Here is a 23,984-nt window from a genome sequence, read left to right on the forward strand (position 1 = left end):
CAGGGGTAGAACAGCTGCTGACCCTGCTCCCCAGCTGGTTGGCAGATGCAGAACTGAGCCTAGTTTCTGCCCTGTCCCAAGTGCTCTGTCCCTTCACGGTCTCCTTGAGTCTCTGTGACACTAACGCGGCTTTCCACAGCACTGAGCTTCAACTGCAGCTTCCGTCTTTTCTTCAGGTGGCGGAGGTGGGACTTGGATTTTGTGTGAGCTGAGGGCAAAGACAAAGCAGAGCATGCAACTCAGGGGGATCTTGGGGAAGTAAATACCCAACTCGTCCAATCCTGTGATGTGCTGAGCATCCTCAACTCCCATTCGCTACTACCGGCGGGGGGAGGGGGGGTATATGCTCATTACCTCATAGGATCCGGCTCTCAAGCCCCTTTAGCCCCCGTTCCAGTCACTCCTAGACGTATTCCTTTCAGGCCAAACCAATTCATTCTCGTTCTTAGCACTAGGGGGAAAGGCCTGGGTGTGTTTAAAATCCTGTCACCCATTTGAATAATGCAAATGGATAAACATTATATTATAGCATGCACACACACTGCACTTTAAAGAGAGACGCAAAACCATTTTTGTGCCAAAAGACTCTCAAATGGGTGACCCCTACACTGCTGACGAGTCTCGCCCTCAGTGAGGAACAGCTGCCATGAGACTCGTATCACAAAATGGTTTTCGTATCTCATTATGTCGTGAAGTTGGACAACTGTCTGCAGCACCCCGAAGTGGTGCCAAAAATATGTCTTTATATACAATCTGCCCTAGCTGGGTGTTTTGTGTGTCTACAGACTGGATGACGTGAACACCTACAGAGTTGGGCAAAAGCACAGGTGTGCCACAGGTAGGCCCTGATCCTGCAAACACTCATGCTTGTGCATTCCTTTAAGCACACAAGCACTCCCATTGCTTAGGCCTGGCCTGCACTCAAAGTTTTACTGGCATTACTATGTCCGTAAGAGGTATGATGAATTTACAACACAGTTATGCCAGGCAAAACACCAGTGTACATGCAGTTATATCGGTATAAGATGCTTCACCGAACCAGAATAGCAACGCACTTTTATACTGGTATAACAGCCTCCACACTCGGGGGGTTTTGCTGCTCCAACCATACCAGCATAGTTCAGGCAGCAATACTTCAGTGTAGACAAGACCTTAATTAAGCATGTGCATATGTGTCTGCAGGATGAGGGCCCTAGGGTGTTTTCCAGACTTTTTTTTTGTGCCTCCTTCTAAAGAAAATTACATGCAAATTTGGTACTTTATTGCAATGTTATTGGGACACCATCAGGGTGCAATGAAATCGCACTTCTCTGAAATTTTGTTACAAGTGATACCAAAGTTTAACGGAGACAGTACACATCTCTCCTGTCATTTGTAAGAGTCTTTCATTTTAAACAACATGAAAGTGCAATTGTAAAAAACAAAAAAACCCCACAAAAACTGAGAAGACGATTAGGGCAGGAGCAGTTTCTGAAAATACGTCAAACTCATTTTCAGAAACTGACTCGATTTCAAGTTGACTCTGTGCCCCCAGTGTTTTCATTTCCTGCCTCCTGTGTTTAAATTTGTAGCTCTTAAGATTGCATTTAACGGCAACATTTCAGTTCAGTTCTACATGAGTCCTCCCTACCCCCCAACACTGCTCCGGCACCATTCATGGGTTCTTGCCAAATATGGATGGATACAGGGGATGCAGCATTGATCAAGGATAAATGAATATTATTAATAACTGGGAACTTGGGCAACACGCCCAGAAAAGGAATCTATTGCCCTGTAACTGTCGCTTATGAAAGTAACACTCAGGTCATAACGCTTCCTGGGTCCTAACAGCATGGAGAGCGCGCTCAGATCTTTCAGAGACACTCTCCTTGGTGTGTGTGGATGTCTTTTAAAATGTCTTCAAACTAGTACAATACACAGATCTACTAAAAACCAGATAACTACATTTATGATCTAAGCATATTAAAGAGAATTGCTACATTAAAAACACCAACTTCCCTATGTTAGGGAACTTCCCTATGTTTATTGATCCTTGGATCAATAAAACTAAATTAATCTTTAAGATCTAGTTCTCGCTATTAATACTGCATTTGCTTGCAGCATTTCACTCAGTTTGCACAATGAAGACAGACGTGTCAGTTTCATGTTTGTTGCTACTCAGTTTCTATCCAATTTCACTTTGAGGTTCTGAGCTTCAGGGAAATGTTAATTTGTTTAAAATATTTTGATTCCAATGGGACTAAAAATCAATTTTCAAACTCATGGAAATGTTCCTATCAACGTTAGATCTGGGGAAAGCTTTAGTTTTACAAAACTTAAATGTTGGAGAAAACCCGACTTTTTAAAAACTTTCCAGGATATATTATTGTTGGTTTGAAATAAAAAAATGGATTGTAAAAGAAATAAGATTCTCAGTGCAGGTTCGCTAACCCTCCTGAATTGCTAGCAAGGGCCAGCGGTTCAGAACGAACACTGACAAATTCAGAAGTGATGCGCTAAGAAGCGTGTTTTGAGGAGAGGAATCCCGCCGCCCACCACCAGAAGAGAACGTGAGCTTTACTGTCTCCCTCCCCCCAGCCCGGTGGTAAGAGCTGACAGATGGCTGCTATGGCATAGTTGACATACCCCCTCCAGGCTTGCAAGTGGCTGCTTTTATCAGAGGGCTGTAAACAATCCTTGGAAGCCTGAGATCATGTGATGAAGGTCATATGGCCAAGAGCAGGTATCTATGGACTCATTTTGTTCCCTTCGCACAAACTGCAATCTCCACATTTCAGTTGTCCCATATATATTTCCCCGCCCTCTGGATCCTACCTGCCCATTCTCTGTCCCCAATGATGACTCTGTTGCAGAGTTCACACATGTGATGACTCCGTTTGTCCTCCTTTATCTCGCTCTCCATCTTTACAGGGTCTGCCGATGGCTGCCGCCCCTGAGGTTACAAACGTGTCAGGTCAGTTTCTATTCAGTGGGGTTTCTCTCGTCACTGTCGGTCATGGGATTTGGAGATACGAGGCTTTCCTCCTGACCTTCGAGGGTCAGAGCTACGGAGTCCGTCTCCTCCCAGTATGAGAGGAGGGGCGTGCTGAGTGTTTGGGGGTGCCTCGGTAACAGCGGGACACAGTCGGAAATCTGGAGTTAGAGACATAGCAATAGCTTGAGAGGGGCAAGTCTGGAGGCTAGAGGAGTAGAGAGGCAGCCCCTGGAGTTGGGAGGGACAGAGCTCTAGGTCAGAGGCATGGAGATCGCAATCTGCCAGGGTGGAGCTCTGGGGAGAAGATCTCAGCTGTAGCAGGGACACGCTGCAGTTCTGGCAACAGTCCCCACCCAGCGCAGGACAGAGAGATCAGACACACACCAAAATAAGTGTCTCCTACGCAACTGCTCCCACAGACCCCTGGCCACGGATGAAGCTCACCTGGATGAAGCTCTCCACAATCTGAAGGGCAGGTTTCAACACATTCTCATCCCACTGTGAGAGATCAGACACCTCCAACCCATACACTGGGGGCACATTGGGTCCAGGGCCTAGGGAGAAACACAGAGCAGAAGCAATTCGCTGCCAACAGTATCCTAGCCAATCAGTCGCAGTGTGGCTGCAGGACCCGAACATCTCTGGGAGACGCGTCTTCGCTGCAGGGGCCCCACATTACCCTCACCGGCTTGTCCTTCAATGTTCCGAGACAGAGCGGTCCTGAGCCGGGATTACCGGAGCCCTTGGTTTGCTAGGAACTGCACATCCTCAATCCCAGCAGGGCAGTTTGCAATCTAGGGGCAGGAAAGCAAACCCAACATCTAGAGCTCGGCAAAAGCCAGGCAAATTCTGCTCCCTTCATAACTACAACCCGCTTCCCACCTGCACGGTCCACTGGAAAAGTCCACGCTCCCTCAGCCAGCAGAAGAGACAGAGACCCAGATGGCTCCAGCACATAGCAATTATGTGAGGTGCAGCTGTTCTTCTAGGCAGGCTCGAGCCTGGTGCTTGGGTCAGGTATTTGCCTGTGAGGGTCTCAGCCTGGTTGCTTTATTTACAGCGGTCACGGCTAACGAGGCCGCGGAGGTGGATGCGCTGCGGCCACGTCTGCAGGTAGCAATGGATGGTGCTTCATTTGAACGCCTGCATTTGATGTGGGGCTATTTTAATACCAACTCATCTGCCTCCTTGAGCCAACGTGAGGGCGTCTGGCGCTTCCAGAGGCCTGGCCAGCACCCAGAGCGCAGAGATGTCTGCAAACCAGACAGCGCACACTCCCCAGCGACGTCGCTCCCCCGCCGTGCTGCCGGGACTCACCTGCCAGCCGGCAGAGCGAGCGCCTCGCCACTCAGACAAAGCCATCAAAGGCTGCGGCATCCGGCAGGTGCTGACTTTTATTGCTCCAACCACAAGCAAGGCTCTTAGGAGGCCGATCGAAGGCACACCTGTCCCCCACCTGCTGCTCGGCAGAAAGGTGAGACGCAGATGCCACGCACCTGGCCCCAGGAAAGCGCTGCACCCCGTTCAAAGCCAGGCTTTCGGCCTGGTTGGGTTTCTTTTTCTTGCCCCTACCAGCCACCTTTCAACAAATGCTCGGCTCCCAGCTGCTGATCCTGGCCCTGCTCCAGGGGGAGGGAAGTCCCACTGGCTTCCTGCCATCATGGTGTCCACGGCAGGCCCGTAACCGCCAATCAGCTGCAGCTCCTAATCTGGAGGGCGGCTGTCAGTTGGGCTTTTCACTCCAGCCCGGCGCGCGTGTGGGCTCATGGGGAAAGGTAAACACGACGGGCAGATCCCCCATGGCCCCTTACAGGAGAGAGCTGGCCCGCGAGCAGCCAGGGATCCGACTGCCAGCAACAGCTAGCACAGGAGGAGGGGACGTGTGGAGGGACGGGTGGCACGTGGGGCTTTGTTCTGCTGGGATTTTAGCCAGCAATGAGGGAGCTTCTCCTGGGAGGGGTGGAGACCTCCCTGTCCCAGCTGGGCAAGCAGGGAGCGGTGCACCGAAGAGGCCCTGGGAGGGAGCTAGGGAGCATCCACTCCAGGTGGGATGGGGAATGACCACAGACAAGGCTGGGGCAGCAAGGTCTTGGGCAGGCCTGGTCCAGATGGGCTGGGAGCGAAGCAGGAACAGCACGTCCTGATGTGCCCAGGCAGCTTGAAGACAGGACACACCCAAAGCTTATTCACAGCAGAGGCCGCTGGACAGATCCCGGTAATTTGGGGAGCAGGCGGCCTCGCAGAGAACATCCATATGACTCAGCAGGAGGGAATTCATGCAGGAACAGTTCCCTCGGTGACCCTGGGAGAGCCATGTTAGTAACTGTCCTTGGACATGGCCTCCGCCCGGAGACGCTGCTATTTATCCAGCCACCCCATCGTGTCCGGCCCCCTCCCTCCAGAGAGCTACCTCAGCCGTAGAACCATAATGGCGGAGGAGAGCTCTTCGCAGGGAGGGGGGACCGCGGGGAGCAGGGTCAGAGCACACCCTGTACGCAACTCACCCCCCTTGGGAGAACTCAGAGCCCCCCACGGGCTGGACAGCAACTGACAAACCAGAGTTCGCTCGGCCACCAATAGCAGCCAGGCTCCCTTCTCCAGCCAGGAGGGGGGAGGACGCTGCACAGAGGGATGGAGGAGAAAGAGGAGGTCTGGGATCGGGGAGTGGGGCGTGAATGGGGAAGAGGATGAGAGGGGAGGGGACACTCCCAGGGCAGCTGGGGGCGGGGGCGAAGAAGGGATATAAACACTTACGTCTCAAGAAGCGGTTTCGGACCCACTTGTTCTGCTTCCGGGCGTATCTCTTCGTCACTAGTTTCAGGGCCTGGATCCCTTTCAAATGAAGGTAACAAAGCCGCTGTGAATTAGACTCCATGGATGTTAAAGAAGCCAGTGGGAGCTAAGCGTGGGGCAGGGCGTGGGAAGGTGCGATCCCCAAGGGAGGAGGGGGATGGCCCGGCTAACGGGGGAGTGACCTCTAGGCTAATGATCAGGGAGGTCTCTCAGCGGGGGAAGGACTCTCCAAAGGGAAGGGATGGAAACACCATCATGGGGGACAGTTCAAACTCGACTGGGCAAGGCCCCGAGGAATAGTCTCTAGGGACGATTCTACAGAGGGCTCCAAGGGGATGGATTGGAGGCCTCAACAGATCTTCTCCATCTTTGGATCCAATCAAGGGGCAAGTGAGCAAACCCCTGGCTCACCAAGCAACGGCAAAGGAGTCTCAATCAGTTTCTAAGCATGGGAGATACCCAGCAGCCCAGCTCCAGGGAGCCCTTCCCCAGGGAGACAGCTTGGTTCAGCTGGCCAAAGGGCACCAGACCCTGCTCAAGACTCTGCCAAGTGACACCAGCACCTCCTGCACTGCAGGGCTTGTCAGGCGTGAGTGGCTGGGACCTCCTGGGCCATTGCACAGTGCGGCTAGGGGTAGACACGAGACCCCCCTCAGGTGTGAGCAAGCGACAGCCTCCTGGGCAAGCAGTTCCCACCTTTCTCCAGCAGCAAGGCGCTGGTCTCCTGTGGGCACTTCCCCTCCGTGATAAGGTACTCGTGGAACTCCTTGAAGCCAATCGACTGGAAAATGCCATGCTGATAATCCTGGCTAGAGAAGAAGGTCACAGACAGCGGGTCAACCCCGTCCGCTGGAGCAAGGAGCTGCCCCCTCTGTGCTGTGTCCCCACAATAGCAGTTCCCATGGGTTTAGAACAGCACAGCCATCACCGACCACATGGGAGTGACCCCAGCAACGACCTGGGTCCAAGGTGTGGGGTGGGGATGTCCAGGTGCCCATACGAGGAGCCTGGCATCAGAGTTTACAGCCAGGAGGTACCATCACACCAGCCCAATCCTGGATGTCACTAAACACCCTCTAACTACCCCCACACCAAGCCCTTCAGCCACAATCAGCCCAAGTACTCAGCTCTCCAGGAGACTCGCATATCGTGGGCCACAGGCAGCGAACAGAAGTATTGAGGTGCACCGACGCCCGAGGCCCTGCAACAACAGGGGATTGATTGAGTGCGAAGCAGCCAGCCGAACACTCACCAGTTCTCGGCCACCTTCTCTTGGTTGTAACGCTGGTGGAAGTCCCGCAGCTCCTCCAGGAGCCCCGCTGCCACCATGTCATCCACCCGCTTGTCCAGCCGCTCATCTAAAGCTGCCAGAGATCACAACAGCCATTCAAACACCCCGAGCTGCATTCGCAGGACGGCGACCCCCAGCACCAAGAGTGCACGGCTTCCCAGCCACATACACCCACAGCAGCAGGCTGCACCCCGGACCTCCCGAGGACCATGCGCATGGCTCCATTGCCAGGCACCCTAAATCCTCGCGGGGGGGGGCATTGCCAGCCCTACGTTCCACCCCAGACATCTCCATACTCACAAACCTGCTGCCCCTCTCACTGTGTGACTCCCACATCGAATGCCCCCTCCCTGCTGGAGCCGGGGTACCATCACCAACGCTCCTGAAGAGGGACCGGCGACCAAGGGACTCTGATCCCTGGATGGCAGCACTGGGACATTCCATGCTTGCCAACGAACAGGCCAATGGACGGAGGACAGGAGCAGGGGACAGGATTCCTGGGTTCTATTCCCAAGGTGACCACAATCCCGCTGTCTGAGCCTAGACAAGTCACTCCACTGCTCCCTGCCTCAGTTTCCCCATCTGTAAAACTGGAATAATTCTACTGACGGGGGGTGGTGAGAATGATGGTGCAATCACGGGCCAGATCCTGCTCTCGTTAAAGCCAATGGCAAGACGCCGATCCTTTTCAACGGCTCCAGCCTCGTGTTGGGTGACGCGCTAAGAACTCTTAGGAGTCCTGCACCGTCAGAACCCCATTGTGCAGGGCCCATGGGCATGACCCAGGGAGCGAGGGAGTGAACCCCGAGGAAGGGGGACTGCTTTGGAGGGTACGAGTGGGAATCGCCAGGGCTAAAGGGAGGGCACCCTGACGATCGGGGGGGGGGTCTCGCATTAACCCACGCTGCACACGCTGCTCACCGGGCTCTCTCCTTGCTGAGGACCCCTGCCCCGCTCAGACCAGGCACTGGATGAGGTTGCTACACAGCTCAATGAGGAGACTACACTTGGGACGGGAGAGGCCCTGCCTGCGTTTCGGGTGCAGACGGAAGCCGGCCCTGGGAGGGCTCTGCTCGTTCAGCCAGACGGCGGCTGGTCAGAACCCGCTCTTTACCTGCCTGGTCTGCATAAAGCCACAGGATACAGGAGTTTGGGTACTTCAAGGGCCCCCCCAATGGGCCCCCACCTTCCTCCTCTCGCTGCTGACGCAGGAACTCGCTATGGGGGATCCCAGTTTCTTCAAATACTTGCAGGCTTCTGTACAGCAGATGGACAGACAGAGACAGCTCAGAGGCTGGGTTCGGAGCAGATTTCCATCTGCCCAGTCCCCTCGGGGATACAGCGAGAGGGAACCTTGAACGCACAGGAAAATCCAACCCTCCCACTTGGGGGAAAGGTATCTGCCCCTTCCTGGAGCCTGATGTACTGAGTATGCCCAGAGCCAACTACCAGCTCCTTGGGGAAGAGGCCGGGGGAGCGGGGGTGTAACGCATGGAGCACCCAGCTGGCTGACCATAAGAACCACCCCCCAAAATGGCGCTGAGACAGGCCCTCCGGGGGTAGGGGAGAGGTGCTGGCACCCGTCCTGCCTCTTCCCGTCAAGAGTCCCTGCAGGGAAGGGGTTGGTACCACGGCTCAGAAAGGTCAGAGAGCAACAGAGGCAGCCGGCAGAACAATGCCTGCGTCTCTCCCGTGCGAACGGGGTGGGCGTTGCTCCGCTTCCCCTGCGGGCAGGGCTGGGTTGGCAGAGTCTGTTCGAGGCGACAAGTCCGATCTCGCCGCGGCCCCGTTCCCACAGCTCCGCGGTATGTTACTCAGCCAGCACGGCAGCTTTCGCTTTAAATAGCTCCAGAGAAGCGGCTGCTGCTCCCCTTGCCAGGCAGAGCCGGCAGCGCGGCCAGCGCGCTATGGGCCCGTGGGCAGCGTTATACCAGTTGCCAATGGCCACCCTATTTAGGGCCACTGGAGGTCCTGGCCACCCTCGCTGATGCCTCCGAGAGCAGCAAGGATGCTCCTGCTAACAGGCCCTAGGCTTGCAAGTCAGGGCTGGGCCTTCACCGCAGAGGGCCCTGGCTCCCTTCAGAGCCTGAGCTGGGTGATGTCCTAGGCACCGTGCTAGGCCGCTCCAGCCACTCAGGGGTGGGGAACGGGAACCTGCTCCCTCTGGCTTTGGGCAGCAAGTCGCCTCCATTGCCCGTTTCCAGCTGTCTCCCTGCCGATGGAGCAGCACGTTTCATAAGCCCCCAAAGAAACGCAAACCACGCCCTGGTGTGACAGGCAGCAGCTGCGACTTTCACTCCCTCTCCCTGTCAGATCACCTCCATCAGCCTGTAGCAGAGATCACGGCCGCCCAAAGAAAGGCTCTGCCCCATCTCTCGGGATAACAGTATTAGACCCTCACAAACCGCCCGGCCTCTTGCTGATCCCACAGAGTCCAAGGACCAGAGACTGCTCTTCATCCAATGCCAGAGAGATGAGAACCACCCTCCTCCAGCCCCCCAAAATCTCTCTGCATCAGCTGGAACCAAGAGGTCAGATCCAATTCCTCCCTCTCTGCCTCCGCACGTGACCTGGTGCTAGTCTAGTGAGTGGCAACGGAAACCGACAAGAGGCCAGCGAAGTTTGTTCATCGGATGGTGGACAAGAGGCGACCATGCCCACTTCTCCGCGAGGGGCCCGGCCATGGCAGATCTGCAGAGAGGCCCAAACCTCAGCTGGACTCTAACTGCAATAGCAAAGGGAGGCCGCAAACGGCATGTGCCGCAGGGCCCCCGAGATCAGCTCTCTCCAGCTAGCCAAGCTCACCTGGCCATTTTGCGCCTATCGTGGGGATGCAGCTTGGCAGCCATTTCCGGGTCCACTTGGCTCAGCCGGCAATGGAGCTCGCGGCCGTCCAGCTGCTCCAGTTCCACCCTCCGGTCGGCTGCTCGCCCAGGGGAAGGGCTGGTCTTCTCCTGTGGGGCACAGATCAGCCCGCCCAAGTCACACCTCTGCGAATGTTCCTGCAGGTCAAAGCGAGACCCAGCTCAAACCTGCTGCGCGTGGGACCCTCCGCTTCCTAAGGGGGCGATGGTGGGACAGATCAGAAAGGAGCCCAAATCTCCTGAGCTCTGGGGCAGTGCAGAGCCAGACCCGAACGGCACACCTCAGGCCCAGCTCCAAGCAGAGTTGCCTCCTACGAGCCTACCGAAGAACTCACAGGTCTACCACCTCGCGCAGGGCACTGGCTCCCTGCCATTGGCGAGGGATTGCCGCAAGAGCCTGCTGCAATAGGGTACCACCCACAGCACCGGTAATCTGCCTCCAGGCACCTGCTTGGTGCTGACTCAGCTAACAAGATGCTAATGCAAGGAAAGCAGGTCCTCACCTCTTGGCGATTGCCTTAGGCTGCTCCCGAGGGAGTGCATTACCTGGATGCACGGGGTATGTTGTTCTGCACGAAGGGGGTTACCCGGGCATAGTGTAGCTGTAGCATTTCAAGGGAGGAAGGCAAATCTGCTTCCAATCCCAGCAAGCCCAGCAGGGACCTGCCTCGCCCAGGAATTGCTGCCCCCCAGAGCTCCTACCTTGGTATCGACAAGGACCTTCCAGAGCAGGGACTCGATGTAATAGTTGGTGCCTCCCACAACAATTGGGATCGTCTCTCGAGCAAATATATCTTCAATGTGCCCGGTTAAGGAGCGCGAGACACAGAGGGGCTCTGTGAAATCTCAGCATTCGATGGAGGGAAAGGGAGCTTGTCACAGCCCGTCTACACCATGGACACAACTGTGTCTGACTGCTACACACGTCTCCGGAAATCCAGTCTGGTCTTGTAGCATAGACAGGATTGAACCAGGCTGACCCGGAGCCCGGTTACTGCTAGGTCATCGCATGCCTCAGGGACACAGATACATTTGTTCAAGCCTCTCTGCAGTACAAACTAAACTTGGCTTTAATCTGCCAATGGACAATGGCGCGGTGACTGCGTCTCTTGATGCAGCTGGCTATAAAGTAGACCAGCACCTGCTCTCAAATCCTGGGCTCCCTGCAGGAGTCCGCTGATCTATTTCAAACCTGACCAACTTGGGTTTGGGATGAGATTATCATCCCCCTCTCAACTCCACTTCTCCCCACTAGCCACGTCCACCCCAGGCACTAATGTTGCCACGCTGCTCCTCTTGCTGGCTACGGAGTCTGGCCTGACACGAGATGACCAGATGCCCACACATGGACAAAGAGGGGTTTGGACAAGCTAATGCTTCTCCGACAGCAGCAGCTCAACTTCCCACCGCCTTTAACATTCTCCCACCAGCTTTAGTTTCTAAGGAAGTCACTCCTGGAAGAGAGCGAGCGGCTGATCCAGGCAATCGCCCGGGCCTAGGCACAGGGAAGGGGCCAGGGAGAGAAGGGAGGAGCCATTGGCCAGTCGGACTGCTCTGTGAAAGGATATCAGGGCCGCTGCTTTGTTCCGGAAGTCCACCACAGTGTAGTTAGAGACCAAGGGATCCACAAAGCTGATCATGTGGTGTCTGCACAAAGCCTGCTCCTGGAGAGAGATCTTGTTTGTGATGATGTCCAGCCCCTTGTACACCTGGAACACAGAGAGCAGGAGATAAGAGTCCGAATTCCCCTTCACTCCTCACAGAGCCCCCCACCCCCGCCCCTCCACCACACAGGAAAAGAGAGGGATTTGCTCTCCCTCCCCAGCCCCATGACCACAGACCACTTCAGCTAATCCTTCATGCTCTCAAGACATTCCTCTTCTTCCCTCTCCAGCCATCCTCTGACCCAGCCCGAGATCAGGACACAGGCCATGCAAAGGAAGGCCGGCTTCAGCCCTGGCATAAGCGGACTCGCCAATCAGGGCAGCATCTGCTTGCGCCAGAGCCAAATACAGCCCCACGTGCGTTACTGACACAAGCGTGTTCCAATGACCCAGCGCTCGGAGAGCAAGGGCAGAGCCACTGATCAGGGAGAGTAACCTCGCCGAGGCCAGCTCCGAAGTGCAGCCCTCAGACAACAGCCTGTCTTCATGATCCTCAGCGGGGTTTTTACTGGTAAAAGTTCAGGTGCAGCTCTCTCCAAACCCAGGGCCCCACAGAGCACAAAGCCCTCTGCAAACACCAACTGACTCCACGCCCCACTCATTAAAAGCTGAGCTTATCACCCATTTCGCTTGGTGACACGTCCGGCCAGGTACACAAAGGAAAAAAGTTATACATCAGCTCAGGTCAACAACCCCCAAAGAGAGGGGGCAGCCACACTCTGGAGTTGCATTAGTTCTGCCACGGGATTAGAGGCCCTTAGAATAGAATCGAAGTCTCCAGGTTTAGAGGTAAGCTGATATTTACCAAATCTCAGCACCCAGACAATGGGAATTCTGGGCTTCAAAGGGTCCTGGGTGCAAGCCCCAAGAACCAGTGGGAGGGCAACAAGGGAGGGGAGAGTGGTAAGGGAGCTGCACAGAGGAAATGCCTGGAGAGCTGGAGGCCGAGGTTTTGCTTACACTAGGATCCCTCCAGGTGTTAAGTAGACCAGCGACCACATGGCCACCCTTAGTCTAGGCTCCAATCATGTTAAGAGGAAACCCCAGTGGGAAAGCACAGTGCAGAAAACCCTGAGGGTTCCATTTATAATAATAATACCACCTAGCTCTTCTCTAGCACGTTTCATCAGCAGATTTCAAAGTATTTTACAGAGGAGGGTCAGTATCCTCCCCACTTCACAGATGGGGAAACGGAGGCACAGTGCACTGACGTGACTTGCCCGCGGTCAGCCAGCAGGCCAGCGGCAGAGCCGGGAATAGAACTCAGGTCTCCTCTGGCCCAGGCTAGTTCCCACACAATTCTAAAAAGATACACAGTTCCCTTTGGAGGGGAGCCAGGAACTCACGCCTCTGACCATGTGCATGGGCCTTGGACAAGTCCCCTTCACCTCTCCCGCTCAGCTTCCCCATCAGTAAAATCGGGGACAATACTCCCCTACCTCCTGGTTAGGGTGACCAGATGTCCCGATTTTATTGGGACAGTCCCGATATTTGGGACTTTTTCTTATATAGGCTCCTATTACCCCCCACCCCCTGTCCTGATTTTTCACACTTGCTATCTGGTCAGCCTACTCCTGATACCTAATGAGTGAGGCACAATGGGCGTTTGGATGGAATATGCAGTGCCTATGCCCCGCAGGGCTAAGCTAGTGAGGGTGGGTGGGTGGGACCTGGAGAAGAGAGAACCCTGCCTGTGCCCAGGAAGGGCAAAGGACTAGCACTAGATGGTTATTCTGAGAAGATCAAAGACCCACTGGGTTCCCCACCTTCAACTGGGGCCCTTCCATTTCAACGTTTGCTGAAAATTCAAGGGGTCTTTGGTAGAAATAAACGTTTGACCAGAAAGTCCAACTCAGGGAGCTGTGGGTGTGTTTGCATATGACTCATTCCTGTCAGCTTTGTAATGTTTCCTATCATGGGACTGGAGGTCAGGACTCCTGGGTCCCATTCCTAGTCGTGCCACTGACTTGCTGGGTGACCCGTGGGCAAGTTACTTTGCGTCTGCATGCCTATTTCCCTGTAAAACACAGACAATGCCTCCCGAGCTCTGTAAAGCACGCCGAGCTTTTCAGGGGGCAGGCGCTGCAAAAGGTGGGCAAATTATTATATCCTGTCTAATCCAAAAGGAACATGAGATTATCTAGAGCCAGCTGCTCTGCCTGCTGCATTCTCTTTGGAGGGATCTCATCGCAGAGTTTATCTCCCTGGTCTGAAAGGGCTGCAGGCTACAGTGGAAATCGGATAAAAAAACGCTGGCAAGGTAGAGAAACAGACAGACGACAATCAGGAGTAAGAAATTCTCCACTGTGGCTGCAGCTGCTCTTTTCCAGCCTGGGTAAGCGTCAGCCCTCCCCCACCCCAGCTCAGAGTCCCAGCTGACACCACTTCACATGGCAGAAACATACAGAGAGGCAGCAATTCAGCTCCGTGGAGGCTTCAGAGACCAAATCAACCAATGCCCATTAGTGCAGAGACGAGCATCCCAATCATGTCAAGCCCACGTGCTGATCTGGTGATACCACACTGATCTTTAACACACACACTTGCATGCCACACACACACACACACACGCATCTCTGCACATACCATCCCACAGCTGTTCCTGCAGCTGAGTGGACGTACAGACCGACCTGTATCATTTCCTGCAATGGTGTAGCACAGTGCACGGTGCACTCTGGAAGATGTGTGTTTTGGGTAGTTACCGAAAGAAAATGCACAATCACCGATCAAACCTGATGCACCACACCCCTTCAGGACCAGAAAAAGACTTGCTACCACAGTCATCAAACGGACTGTGCCGATAGCACTACTGGGTCGGATTATTTTCTGAGCCCCTGACTAAGAACATCCCTCAGCTAGGTAGTCTAGTATCGCTGGGCTATTCAATCCCTTCTCTTCTCCTACTCCCTCCCCGCGGAACAGGAAACAGACTTCGGAGCACTTTTCATGTGAAGCTCTCAAAGCACCTCACATCATTACATCCCCTGTGAGGTAGAGGAGTTACCTCTAGTGAAATGGAGGCACTCAGGAGGGACCTGCCCATCATACAGCAAGTGAGCAGCACAGCTGGGACCGGACCCAGATCTCCTGGCTCCCAGGCTGGTGACTGGCTGGATCGCGTTCCTTGATTTAGGCAACACAGTTTTTTTTTAAAACCAGGCCAACCCTTCTGAAGGACTCTTTGTAAATAGCCAAGCTCTGGCTCCAGGCAGCACAAACATCAAGGTCATGCCCAGGATCCGCCCTCTGGGGCGTGTAAATACCCAGTGATGGCCAAAGCTAAGGAACTACCCAGTGTAAATATCAGAGCCTCAGCTCTAAGGAACCGTGAGGGTGCCATGAGGAGAGCGTGTTGTTACATCGCTGGGCGTGTCCCTTGCACGCTTCACGGCACCGTGCAAACACAAGTCTCTTCGGTGCTGTATGCCCACGGACCCTGGCACTGGCCTGGCACAGCACAAAGAGCCTCGGATGCTGTTGGCAGCCCGGGCTGAGAACCAGCTGCGCCACTGCTCTAAAGAGCCTGCAAACAAACCCAGATCAGAGTCGGGTTCTATAGCCCAGCGCTCCCCCAGGACACTCAGCGCTGTGTGCGCGGGCGAAGACACTGCTCATAAAGCAGCCTCTCTGTTCCGAAATCCGATTTCAACGCCTTAAGGGGGACTGGGCCTTCTTTGTGTGAGACACCCACTGAGGCCCTGCTTTGTAACCACGGGGTTCAGCCCCTGGGCCGGCTCCCAGGGCGGATATATTCAGCACGGCACAGCTCACGGGCTGGAGTTTTCTGTACATGCCAGGCCTCAGGTTAGAGCCTGCGCTGGAATAAGACCCTGTCAGCCTGGCTTGGTGGGGCGAGAGCAGTCTGTGGCACAGGAGAGCCAGACGTACAGAGCCAGATTATTCCCCACTCTACTTCTGCTAGCTGCCAACCCCGCAGCCCCCCAGTCTCCTGCAAGTGGTGCTCAATGGATCGCGTTGATGACTTGCTAGGGAGAGGCGCAGGACCATGGCAAAGAACAATGTGAGGTTAATGGAGCAAAACAGCTCCGTCCCTGGCTTGGAGCAAACCACCCCGCACACCTTCAGCTCGCGACCACCCTCTAGTTTGTAGATGTGCTGTTTCCCTGCAGACAGGGTCCCCGGAGCAACTGCACACAACAGGAAGAAAGGAAGGAAAGCTGCCCCGTCCCCAAACCACGCCAGCTCAGGGAAGGGCTGCCCAGAGACTCAGGCCACGTCTATCCTGGAAACCTTGGCGGTACAGCAGTGGCATTTAGGGAGGTGACTTTTTGCAACATGCAAAAGCCCTAGCGTGGTTACAGTTCTACCAGGGCGAGAGTCCTTTTGCTGGTATCGCTCATTGCCTCACTCAAGCGATGAGCGCCACTGGTACAAGCTGTGTCTCCATGCGGAGAATTTGCCGGCAGAGTTAGACCGGTAGAACCGTCCCAGAGTCCTGGCCTCAGCCGGCAGCAGCTGCAGCAGGACCTGCGGACTCTGCCGATGTCATCTGTGCCCGATCGCCTTCTCCCCTCGTTTTGACTCTGGCCATTCTCCCTCTGAGCTGATTGGCCGTTTGCGCCAACACCCTCCACATCTTTTTTGGCTCAAGCTCACTCCGCACACCCCTTCTTTTCCTTTCCCCTATTCTCCTTAGCCCCCTTAGTCACTAATTAGCTAATTCTCCTCCCAGTACAACCACACCCAAACGATTCAAAACAAAACCACCAAACCATGGCACTAACTTGACAGGTACCATCTGTCACCCTTGCCCCTGTGCTACAGCCCTTCTCCCTTAACCCTGTGCTGGTCTGTTTAGATCACTAGCTCTTCAGGGCAGCAATCATCTGTTTGTGCAGCGCCAGGCACGGTGAGGGGCCTGATCTCAGCTGGGCTTCCGAGGCAGTCTCCTAATAATAATGTCCTGGAATGACGTGGGACGCTCAGATCGAGGGCAGGGAGGAAGAAGGAATTTATGTTGGCCCCTACAAAACAGTCAGCAGATTGGAAGGGACCATTGTCAATATCTGCCAAATTCTTTGGGCCTCATTCCTCCACTGGACCCCCGTGACGGGGAGAGGGAGGATTGTGGTCCTTCTGTGGTCATATCACATTTCAGGAAGCTGCAGAGAGAAACAAGATTCATTTGCTCGTTTAACTTGCCCCTTAGGTGCCATGCTTTGAAAGCACCTCTCCTCGCCACCCACTGGCACCCCCTTAATAGCATCAAGAAGAGTAGCGGCTGCCTGCAGGCAGTCTCCGTAGGGGCAGGAGGGTGACCCAACATGCCGGCCCTGTGGAAATGCAGCCAGCTCGGAGCCCAAACACAAACAGGGCTCAGCGCAGACAGAAGGAGATGCCCAGGAGCCAGCTCCCTGCCGGCAAACCCCATGGCTGGCTGCAGCCTATTGATTACCTTCCGCTGTCTAATACAGTCAGACCCAGAGGAGGTAATTGCTTGGTGCAATTCAGGTCTGCTGTGGCTTGATACAAAGCCGGCGGAAGTCAATGGGAAGATGCTCTGCCCAGGCAAGGCCCATCAGCCTTTCAGCTCCCCTGGTTCCCCGAAATCACAGCGATACACACAAATCTCTTGCTAAGGGCAGGACTTGACTAGCTACAGGGGAGACGGCTGATGGGGGTGGGAGCAGGGATAAAAGGGCCCCCGCACCCTACATGACCAGAGCTGGGATTTACAGGGCATGCTCAATCCTTCAAGGTTCTCCTGAGAATAAACACGGAGGGAGAGGCTCCCTAGCTATCTGGAAACAAGAGGAGGAGGAATGTGGTGTCAGTGTGTGGGCTGGGAGCGGAACAAAGGGAGCCTTTTACACACACAGAGCAAAGAGAAAAGAAAGATTCCACCAGCTGGCTGGCTTCAGGGCCTCGCCGCTGAGATATCCTTGCGCTGTACGCTCATGTCTATTTTCAGCCAGCGTTTCAGATAAGCCTTTGTTACTGTCTAAGGCCCCAAACCAGATTAGCAGCAGCCTGGAGCACCAGTCCCCTGAGTGCAACACTGGGAATAACAACACTTAGCACTGCTAGAGCACTCAGATGTGGGCTGCGTAAATACCTAGATGGATTTATCCAGAGATCTTAAAGCGTTTCACAGAGGTGGGAGAGTATTGAGGTGGGGAAACTGAGGCACGGAGCGCGGCCGTGAAAGTCATCCTGCCAATCGCTTTTAAAAACACACAGTAAATGACAGTCCCTGCCCCAAAGGGCTTCCAGTCTAGAAGATAAGACCTCACAACGGGCACGTCAGGGTAGGGGAGATGGGGTAACAATAACCACATGTGGGCCATTTCTAGCCTGTCAGGAGTGGTAGGCACAACTCAGCAGCAGCCTAGCCTCTACAAGATTGTTGGCATTATGAGAGGAAGGATGGTCCAGTGCAGGGGTCGGCAACGTTTGGCACGCGGCTCGCCAGGGTAAGCACCCTGGCGGGCAGGGCCAGTTTATTTACCTGCTGACGCGGCAGGTTTGGCCGATCGCGGCCCCCACTGGCCACGGTTCGCCGTCCCGGGGGTGGTGGGAAGCCACGGCCAGCACATCCCTCGCCCACGCCGCTTCTCGCTGCCCCCATTGGCCCAGGATGGCGAACTGCGGCCAGTGGGGGCCGCGATCGGCCAAACCTGCTGCGTCAGCAGTTAAATAAACTGGCCCGGCCTGCCAGGGTGCTTACCCTGGCGAGCCGCGTGCCAAACGTTGCCGACCCCTGGTCCAGTGGTTAGCACCACTGCCTGGAATTCATAAGATCTCCACCATAGATTTCATAGGCGACCATGGGCAAGTCACTTAGACCCAGATTGGTATTTAGGGGTGTAACTTCCACTGATTTCAGTGGAATCTGGACCCCAGCCTCTTTGTTCCCCATCTGTACAATGGGGAGAAGAGCACTTCCCTACCTCAGCAGGGTGTGTGAGGAGAAACACGGTACAGACTGGGAGGTGCTTGCTCAGACAGTAACGGGGCCATCTGAGTACCTAAGATAGATACAGCTCTGAAGAGGGGCATGAAGTTTTTGGCTGGGAATTTTCCCCACGTCTGGTCTGGGGAGAAAGGTTACTCAGCAGCCTGATGTGAAAGGAAGGAAAGGCCCACTTGTTTCTTCAGCTGTCTCCCATTAGCTGGCACTGCAAACAGGGTTACACCAGAGCACCTGGTAGGTTTCTGTCTGTTTTCTCAGGGCAGCCCTGAAGAGCTGCTGTTACTCCTAAAGGAGGTTCGTTAGGATTATAAAACCAAGAGAAATGACAACACGAAATGAAAAGAGTAAAAGCCCCTTTAGATGATCTGACATCCTAAGCCATGCAAAGAGGGGGCTGTGAATCCATAACTCAGCCACCAGGATCCACAGGCACCAAGAACTCTTGGGAAATACAAGGGTCCCTGCGAACTAGGCCTTGGCCATACTATCACCAGAGCAGGCGGTCTCGGGGCTCCGCCATCCCCTTCCTCGGGCCCAGCTTTGACTCAAACAGCTGCCTAACCACTGTCCGCATTCGTCAGATGTTTGCTGGGTGCCTTCCGTGACTGGATAGCGCCGTCTCAGAATGTAGCGGGCGGCTGTCAATTAGGAATGAGGGTTTTTTAAAAAGGACTGAGAAACCCAAATCCAGCCCTATGCAGCAATTCACCAGGATCCTCAGGCCCGAATGCTACAGCCAGCTCTGGGATACGCAGAGGGGAGGCATACGCCACAGGAAAAATACCAGAAGGAAGGGAGACACATTCTTCCAACTTCTAAGAGAGCCACCATGCTGTGTGGAACACAAGTGGGGGAATGTGTCAACCAGCTCCAATCTACACTATGTCTTCAGGCTGCCCAGTACCTCTGACAGGCCCCCTTTGCCCCGTTGTCTGGCAGCCTCAAGAGGCCACGTGGAGAGCAGGCCTCTACTCATGGCAGCCAGTCCCAGCCAATTCTGCAGAGAAACAGAGAAGTCAGGACAGAGCGAGAATCGCTTGTTTTTCCATTGACTTCCATGAGATGAGGATTTGATCCTTATTGCAGCAGAAACATCTCATCCTGGCCATAAAAAACCTGCCATATTCCTAAAATAGGGGCTGCCGATGTTCTTCCCCTCCCATAACACTCTTTTTTTCTCCTGACTCAGACTCATTTCTGCTACGCCAGCCAAAACAAGTCACGGCACCCAGTAACTTGTTAAAGTTTACTGTGCCCTAAATCGGCATTCACATCCAGTGCACATTCATTTGATCATTGTACATTACCCTTGCAAAGTTTTCCTCATCGCTAGCTGGGCTAGAATCCGTCCAGTGAAAGCTTCGGGCTTGTTTAGACTAGGAACATTTGTACCAGTGCTACATCAATATACACTACGTCTACACATACGTGAGCTAGCACTCATCAAGCTAGTGTGAGCACAAAGAGCAGAGCGGCCATGATTGCATACGTCACGGCAAAGCTACCTGGACCACCGGTGCTACCGTAGCTTTGCTGCTATTTATACTCCCACTCGCGCAACTAGGTGTATGTGAGCAGAGGAATCAAACCCCTGGCTCATAGTGTAGACATAACCTTTGTGACACTTGTGGAAAACCCTAATGAAAACACTATACTAGAGAGATTTACCCCCACTAACTTAACTTGCACTGAAATGCCCTACCTAGGCAGGGCCTTAGATTCCAGAGAAAAATAGGTTACCTCCTCCCTCTATGCAAACCCCTTTGTGATCTACCAGGGAGTCAGAACCCCTAATGTGATAACTGTTCTACAGGACTAGCAGACCTTTCACTAGGAATATGCTTGGCCTCCTGAAAACTGTTCTAAGTGCTGGTCAGCATAAAGGGCTCCTCACCTTGTGACTCCAGCAGATATTCCCATACGCACGTGGCTTTCTAACATGGCTAGGTCAAGCGCTTGAATTGATGGTAGCTCAAAGACACCATGACAATGCTCCACAAAGCTTCACAGGGTACGTCTATACTTATCCGCTGGTTCGGCAGCAAGCAATCGATCTTCTGGGATCGATTTATCGCGTCTTGTCTAAACACAATAAATCGATCCCGGAAGTGCTCGCCATCGACGCCGGTAATCCTGCTCCGCGAGAGGAGTAGGCGGAGTTGACGGGGGAGCCTGCCTGCCGTGTGTGGACCCGCGGTAAGTACCTTTAAGTTCAAACTAAGATACTTCGACTTCAGCTACGTTATTCACGTAGCTGAAGTTGCGTATCTTAGTTCGAACTGGGGTTTTAGTGTGGACCAGCCCACAGTGTTACTTCAGGCCTAAAACTCCCCGGCCCCACCTCCCTACATTTTAAAATCTCCCACATGAGCAAAAGCATTTTCATTACCTGTTTTAAATTCAGTAGAAAGAGTTTCTAGACTATCCCCCCTCCCGTGTTCAGAACCCAAACAGCAGCCGGGAGCGAATACACAAGAACCAGAAAGTAAAAGCAACAAGTCCATGTCTAAACTGAGTGAGGTGCAAAAAGACAACAGCGCAGAGGGGCGGGAAACACGTTCACAGTTTTAAAAAAATTATTTCAGGTTGAAAAGGTAAAAACCAACACCTTAAATTTGGCACCAAATTAAAATATTGTAAAAAAGAAGCTTATCGGAATATTGCCATGATTTAATACAAAACGATGAAAAAAGTTAAAGTAACAATCCCGCTGCAGTGTATCACAACACTAAGAACCTCAGTGAAAGGGACTATACACAAAAGCAAAACTTACTTCATTGATTTTCCTTGTACAAGCTAACAGAAATCCAACAAGTAAATAAAACACAGTGACGGGTACAATGGAAGCATTAACATCTTTCGCTTGTAATAAACTAAGATGTTATTAGTAAGATAGCTAAAGAAATTGATTTGTTTACATGGGCTTTTTAAGATGACACTGTCCCTTTCCTGACCTATGGTGTCATTAGCGACTAATAAGGAATTGTTTTTAATAATTATTTATCTCTGGGCTAAAAAAGACTAGTCTTTTGTTGGTAAATGTCAGTAAACATCGATTTCACACACACACACGAAAAAATATTTTCACTGATAACAGAAACTTACAGATAGGCAAAATAAGAAAAATGCTGCTTGAACACTTATAAGAGTTTGATTTAAGGATATTTACTTTGTAGAATTTGACATGTGATGATGGCAATTTGTGTTTTAACAGTTATAAACTTTAACTTTTTGAATCTCAACATCTATGGATATTAAATCATTATTGTCTGACCCTCCCCCCAAAAATTTTTCACGACTGTGAAAATTTAAATTGATAAAAATTGAAAAACTGCTTAAAATAAGCATATTATCTGTCAAAATTATAAAGATATAACATTTGAATTCTGCCAAGCCTATTTATCCAGCCAGTCCCTTTAATATGCAGTGATAGAAGCACACAGACTGAGCTTCCAAATTGGATCATTATCTTCATTTGGACCCTCCTCCTACAATGACCTCTCCAATGGCAGACCCCCCCCTCACAGAGCAACAGGGCTCCATGCAAATGCAGGAGACCACCTACACAGAGCTCAGTGCAGGAACAGGGCCTTGAGCTACTGTCCTGTTTTATTTAACATTGTAAGACCCTGACCTTGCACTGGGATTCATTTATGGAGGTCTCATGTGCTCCGCAGAGTCTTATTGACTTCAGTGAGACACAACATAGGCCCAAGAGTCCATGCTAGAGGATTCTGATTGGAAGCTGTGCTTATAAGAGCAAATATGTGAGCTTCAACTTCCATTTTGCATTCCCTGAGCTCATTACTTCTCATACTGATTTTTTGGGGGTTTCAGTTGTCCAGGCCCAGTTCTCATTCCAAAGGTGAAATTATTTTTGGCCGCAGGGGGAATTTGAACAAAATCAGTCCCACCATTTTTGAGTTATGCATGTGTTAAAAAAACAAAGAAACAGATCGCATTGTCCCCGCCCCCGCCCCCAAGATCTTGATGAGAAATCTTCTGCATGGATCACTCAAAAAACTGCAGAGGGTAGAAAAGTCAAACTTGGCTTATTTGTAGAGATCTCACCAAGATCCGGTGAGCAAAGTACAAAGACGTCCCAAACAGTTTTAAAGTTATGCGTTGACTCCTATACGCCATCCTAAGCGCTTCCAGGCCCTGTTTTGGGCTACGCCAGGGGTAATTCTCAACAGCATGTCCGGGCAGCAACTGGAGGCTGAGCTTGTAAAAATTAACACAGAGCCTCTATCCAGAATGCAAATTAATTTTTTTAAACGACACTTGCTGTATGTTTCACAGACAGGGAAATGTCATTTGATTGAACTGAGAGATATACATGCTGCTTTACCTATCACATCTTAAGTAAGCAGCGTCGGTTCTTAGAAAAAAAAATCTGCAATGACGCCGAGTCCAGTCAGCCTGTGGGATTATTTCCCTCGGGTGTATGTGTAAGTGGGGGGAATGGGGTGATGCACACCCCTCGGTGAGTTAGGGGAAGCCATACCAGGGTCTCCAGGCTGCAAACCAGAGTGAACAGGGGCATGGACTTAAACAATACCATGCCCACGCAGGGCTTTGCAATTTGAGGGGGCCCCGCTGCAAGGAGAACCAAGAGCTGAGGAGTCAGACCAATCCCCGCCCTGGAGTGAATCTTTGGGGGGCTTGCCCTTGAGTTCACCCCACAAAGCCCAGAGCCGGGGGAGGGTAGCTGGGGTCTCCTGGTTCCCCTCTGTGATGCAGCGATCCTGAGCTCCTTCCCCCCCACACCCAGCCCTCATCGCTTCAGGAGGCCCCGGCTCTCCCGGCCCCTCGTGCTCCGGGAGGCCCCGGCTCTGCAGGCCTTGATCCCTCCCCGGGCCCCCTTCACCCTGCCCCCCGCCAGCCCCGATCCCTTCCCCCGGCCCTGGCCTTTACCCCCTCCGGGGGGCTCCCGATCTCCCTCCGCTCGGCCCCCAGGGGACCTCGGCCCCGGCCGGCCTGAGGCCCGGCGCCCCCCGCTACCTGCATGGAGTCGGCGCCGACGATCTCGCCGCCCAGCCGCAGGCCCAGCTGCAGCGCCAGCTCGGACTTGCCGGTGCCCGTGGCGCCCAGAATCACCACCAGCGGCAGCGCCCGGCGGCCGGGCCCGGAGAGGGAGCGCGCGGCGGCCGCGGCCATGGCGGCGGCGGCGGCGGGGGGGGGCGGCTGCTATGGGAACGGGGGGCGGGAGAAGGGGAGGGACGGAGGCGGGATGGAGGGGGCATGGCTGCGCCCCTGGGCCTACGGGGTGGGGAAGAGCCGGAGCCCATTGCAGGCAGAGGCTCTCCCCGCCAAGCCAGGCCCTTTCCCCGCTGGGCACCCCTAGGGGCCCGCTCCAGGGCTGACATCTGGCCCGTTGGGGGCCCTTAGGGGGACCAGACAGCAAGTGTGAAAAATGGGGACAGGGGGTGGGGGGTAATCGGCCTCTATATAAGAAAAAGCC

The 23,984-nt window shown here is 53.6% G+C and overlaps 1 protein-coding gene across 5 annotated transcripts; it reads right to left on the reverse strand.

Moving 5' to 3' along the window:
* Nucleotides 1–6: 6 nt before the first annotated feature.
* Nucleotides 7–23,695, reverse strand: TRIT1 (tRNA isopentenyltransferase 1). Of its 5 annotated transcripts, none has more exons than XM_034754045.1 (11): nucleotides 23,525–23,695; nucleotides 11,491–11,631; nucleotides 10,625–10,723; nucleotides 9,864–10,012; nucleotides 8,173–8,315; nucleotides 7,020–7,131; nucleotides 6,464–6,576; nucleotides 5,729–5,806; nucleotides 3,419–3,528; nucleotides 2,815–2,932; nucleotides 7–208 (listed from the first exon to the last, which is right to left on the reverse strand). In XM_034754045.1, the coding sequence occupies exons 1-11, from the start codon at nucleotides 23,678–23,680 to the stop codon at nucleotides 60–62; spliced, it is 1,368 nt and encodes a 455-aa protein (XP_034609936.1). In that variant the 5' UTR covers nucleotides 23,681–23,695; the 3' UTR covers nucleotides 7–59. The 5 variants fall into 5 exon arrangements, 3 of the variants coding, with proteins under 3 accessions (XP_034609936.1, XP_034609934.1, XP_034609937.1); XM_034754043.1 differs by having other exon boundaries at nucleotides 9,864–10,060; XR_004643590.1 differs by lacking the exon at nucleotides 7–208 and adding an exon at nucleotides 5,479–5,593 and having other exon boundaries at nucleotides 9,864–10,060.
* Nucleotides 23,696–23,984: the final 289 nt, after the last annotated feature.

Source organism: Trachemys scripta, chromosome 20 (genome assembly GCF_013100865.1).
Source record: "Trachemys scripta elegans isolate TJP31775 chromosome 20, CAS_Tse_1.0, whole genome shotgun sequence".
Classification (NCBI taxonomy): Eukaryota; Metazoa; Chordata; order Testudines; family Emydidae; genus Trachemys; species Trachemys scripta.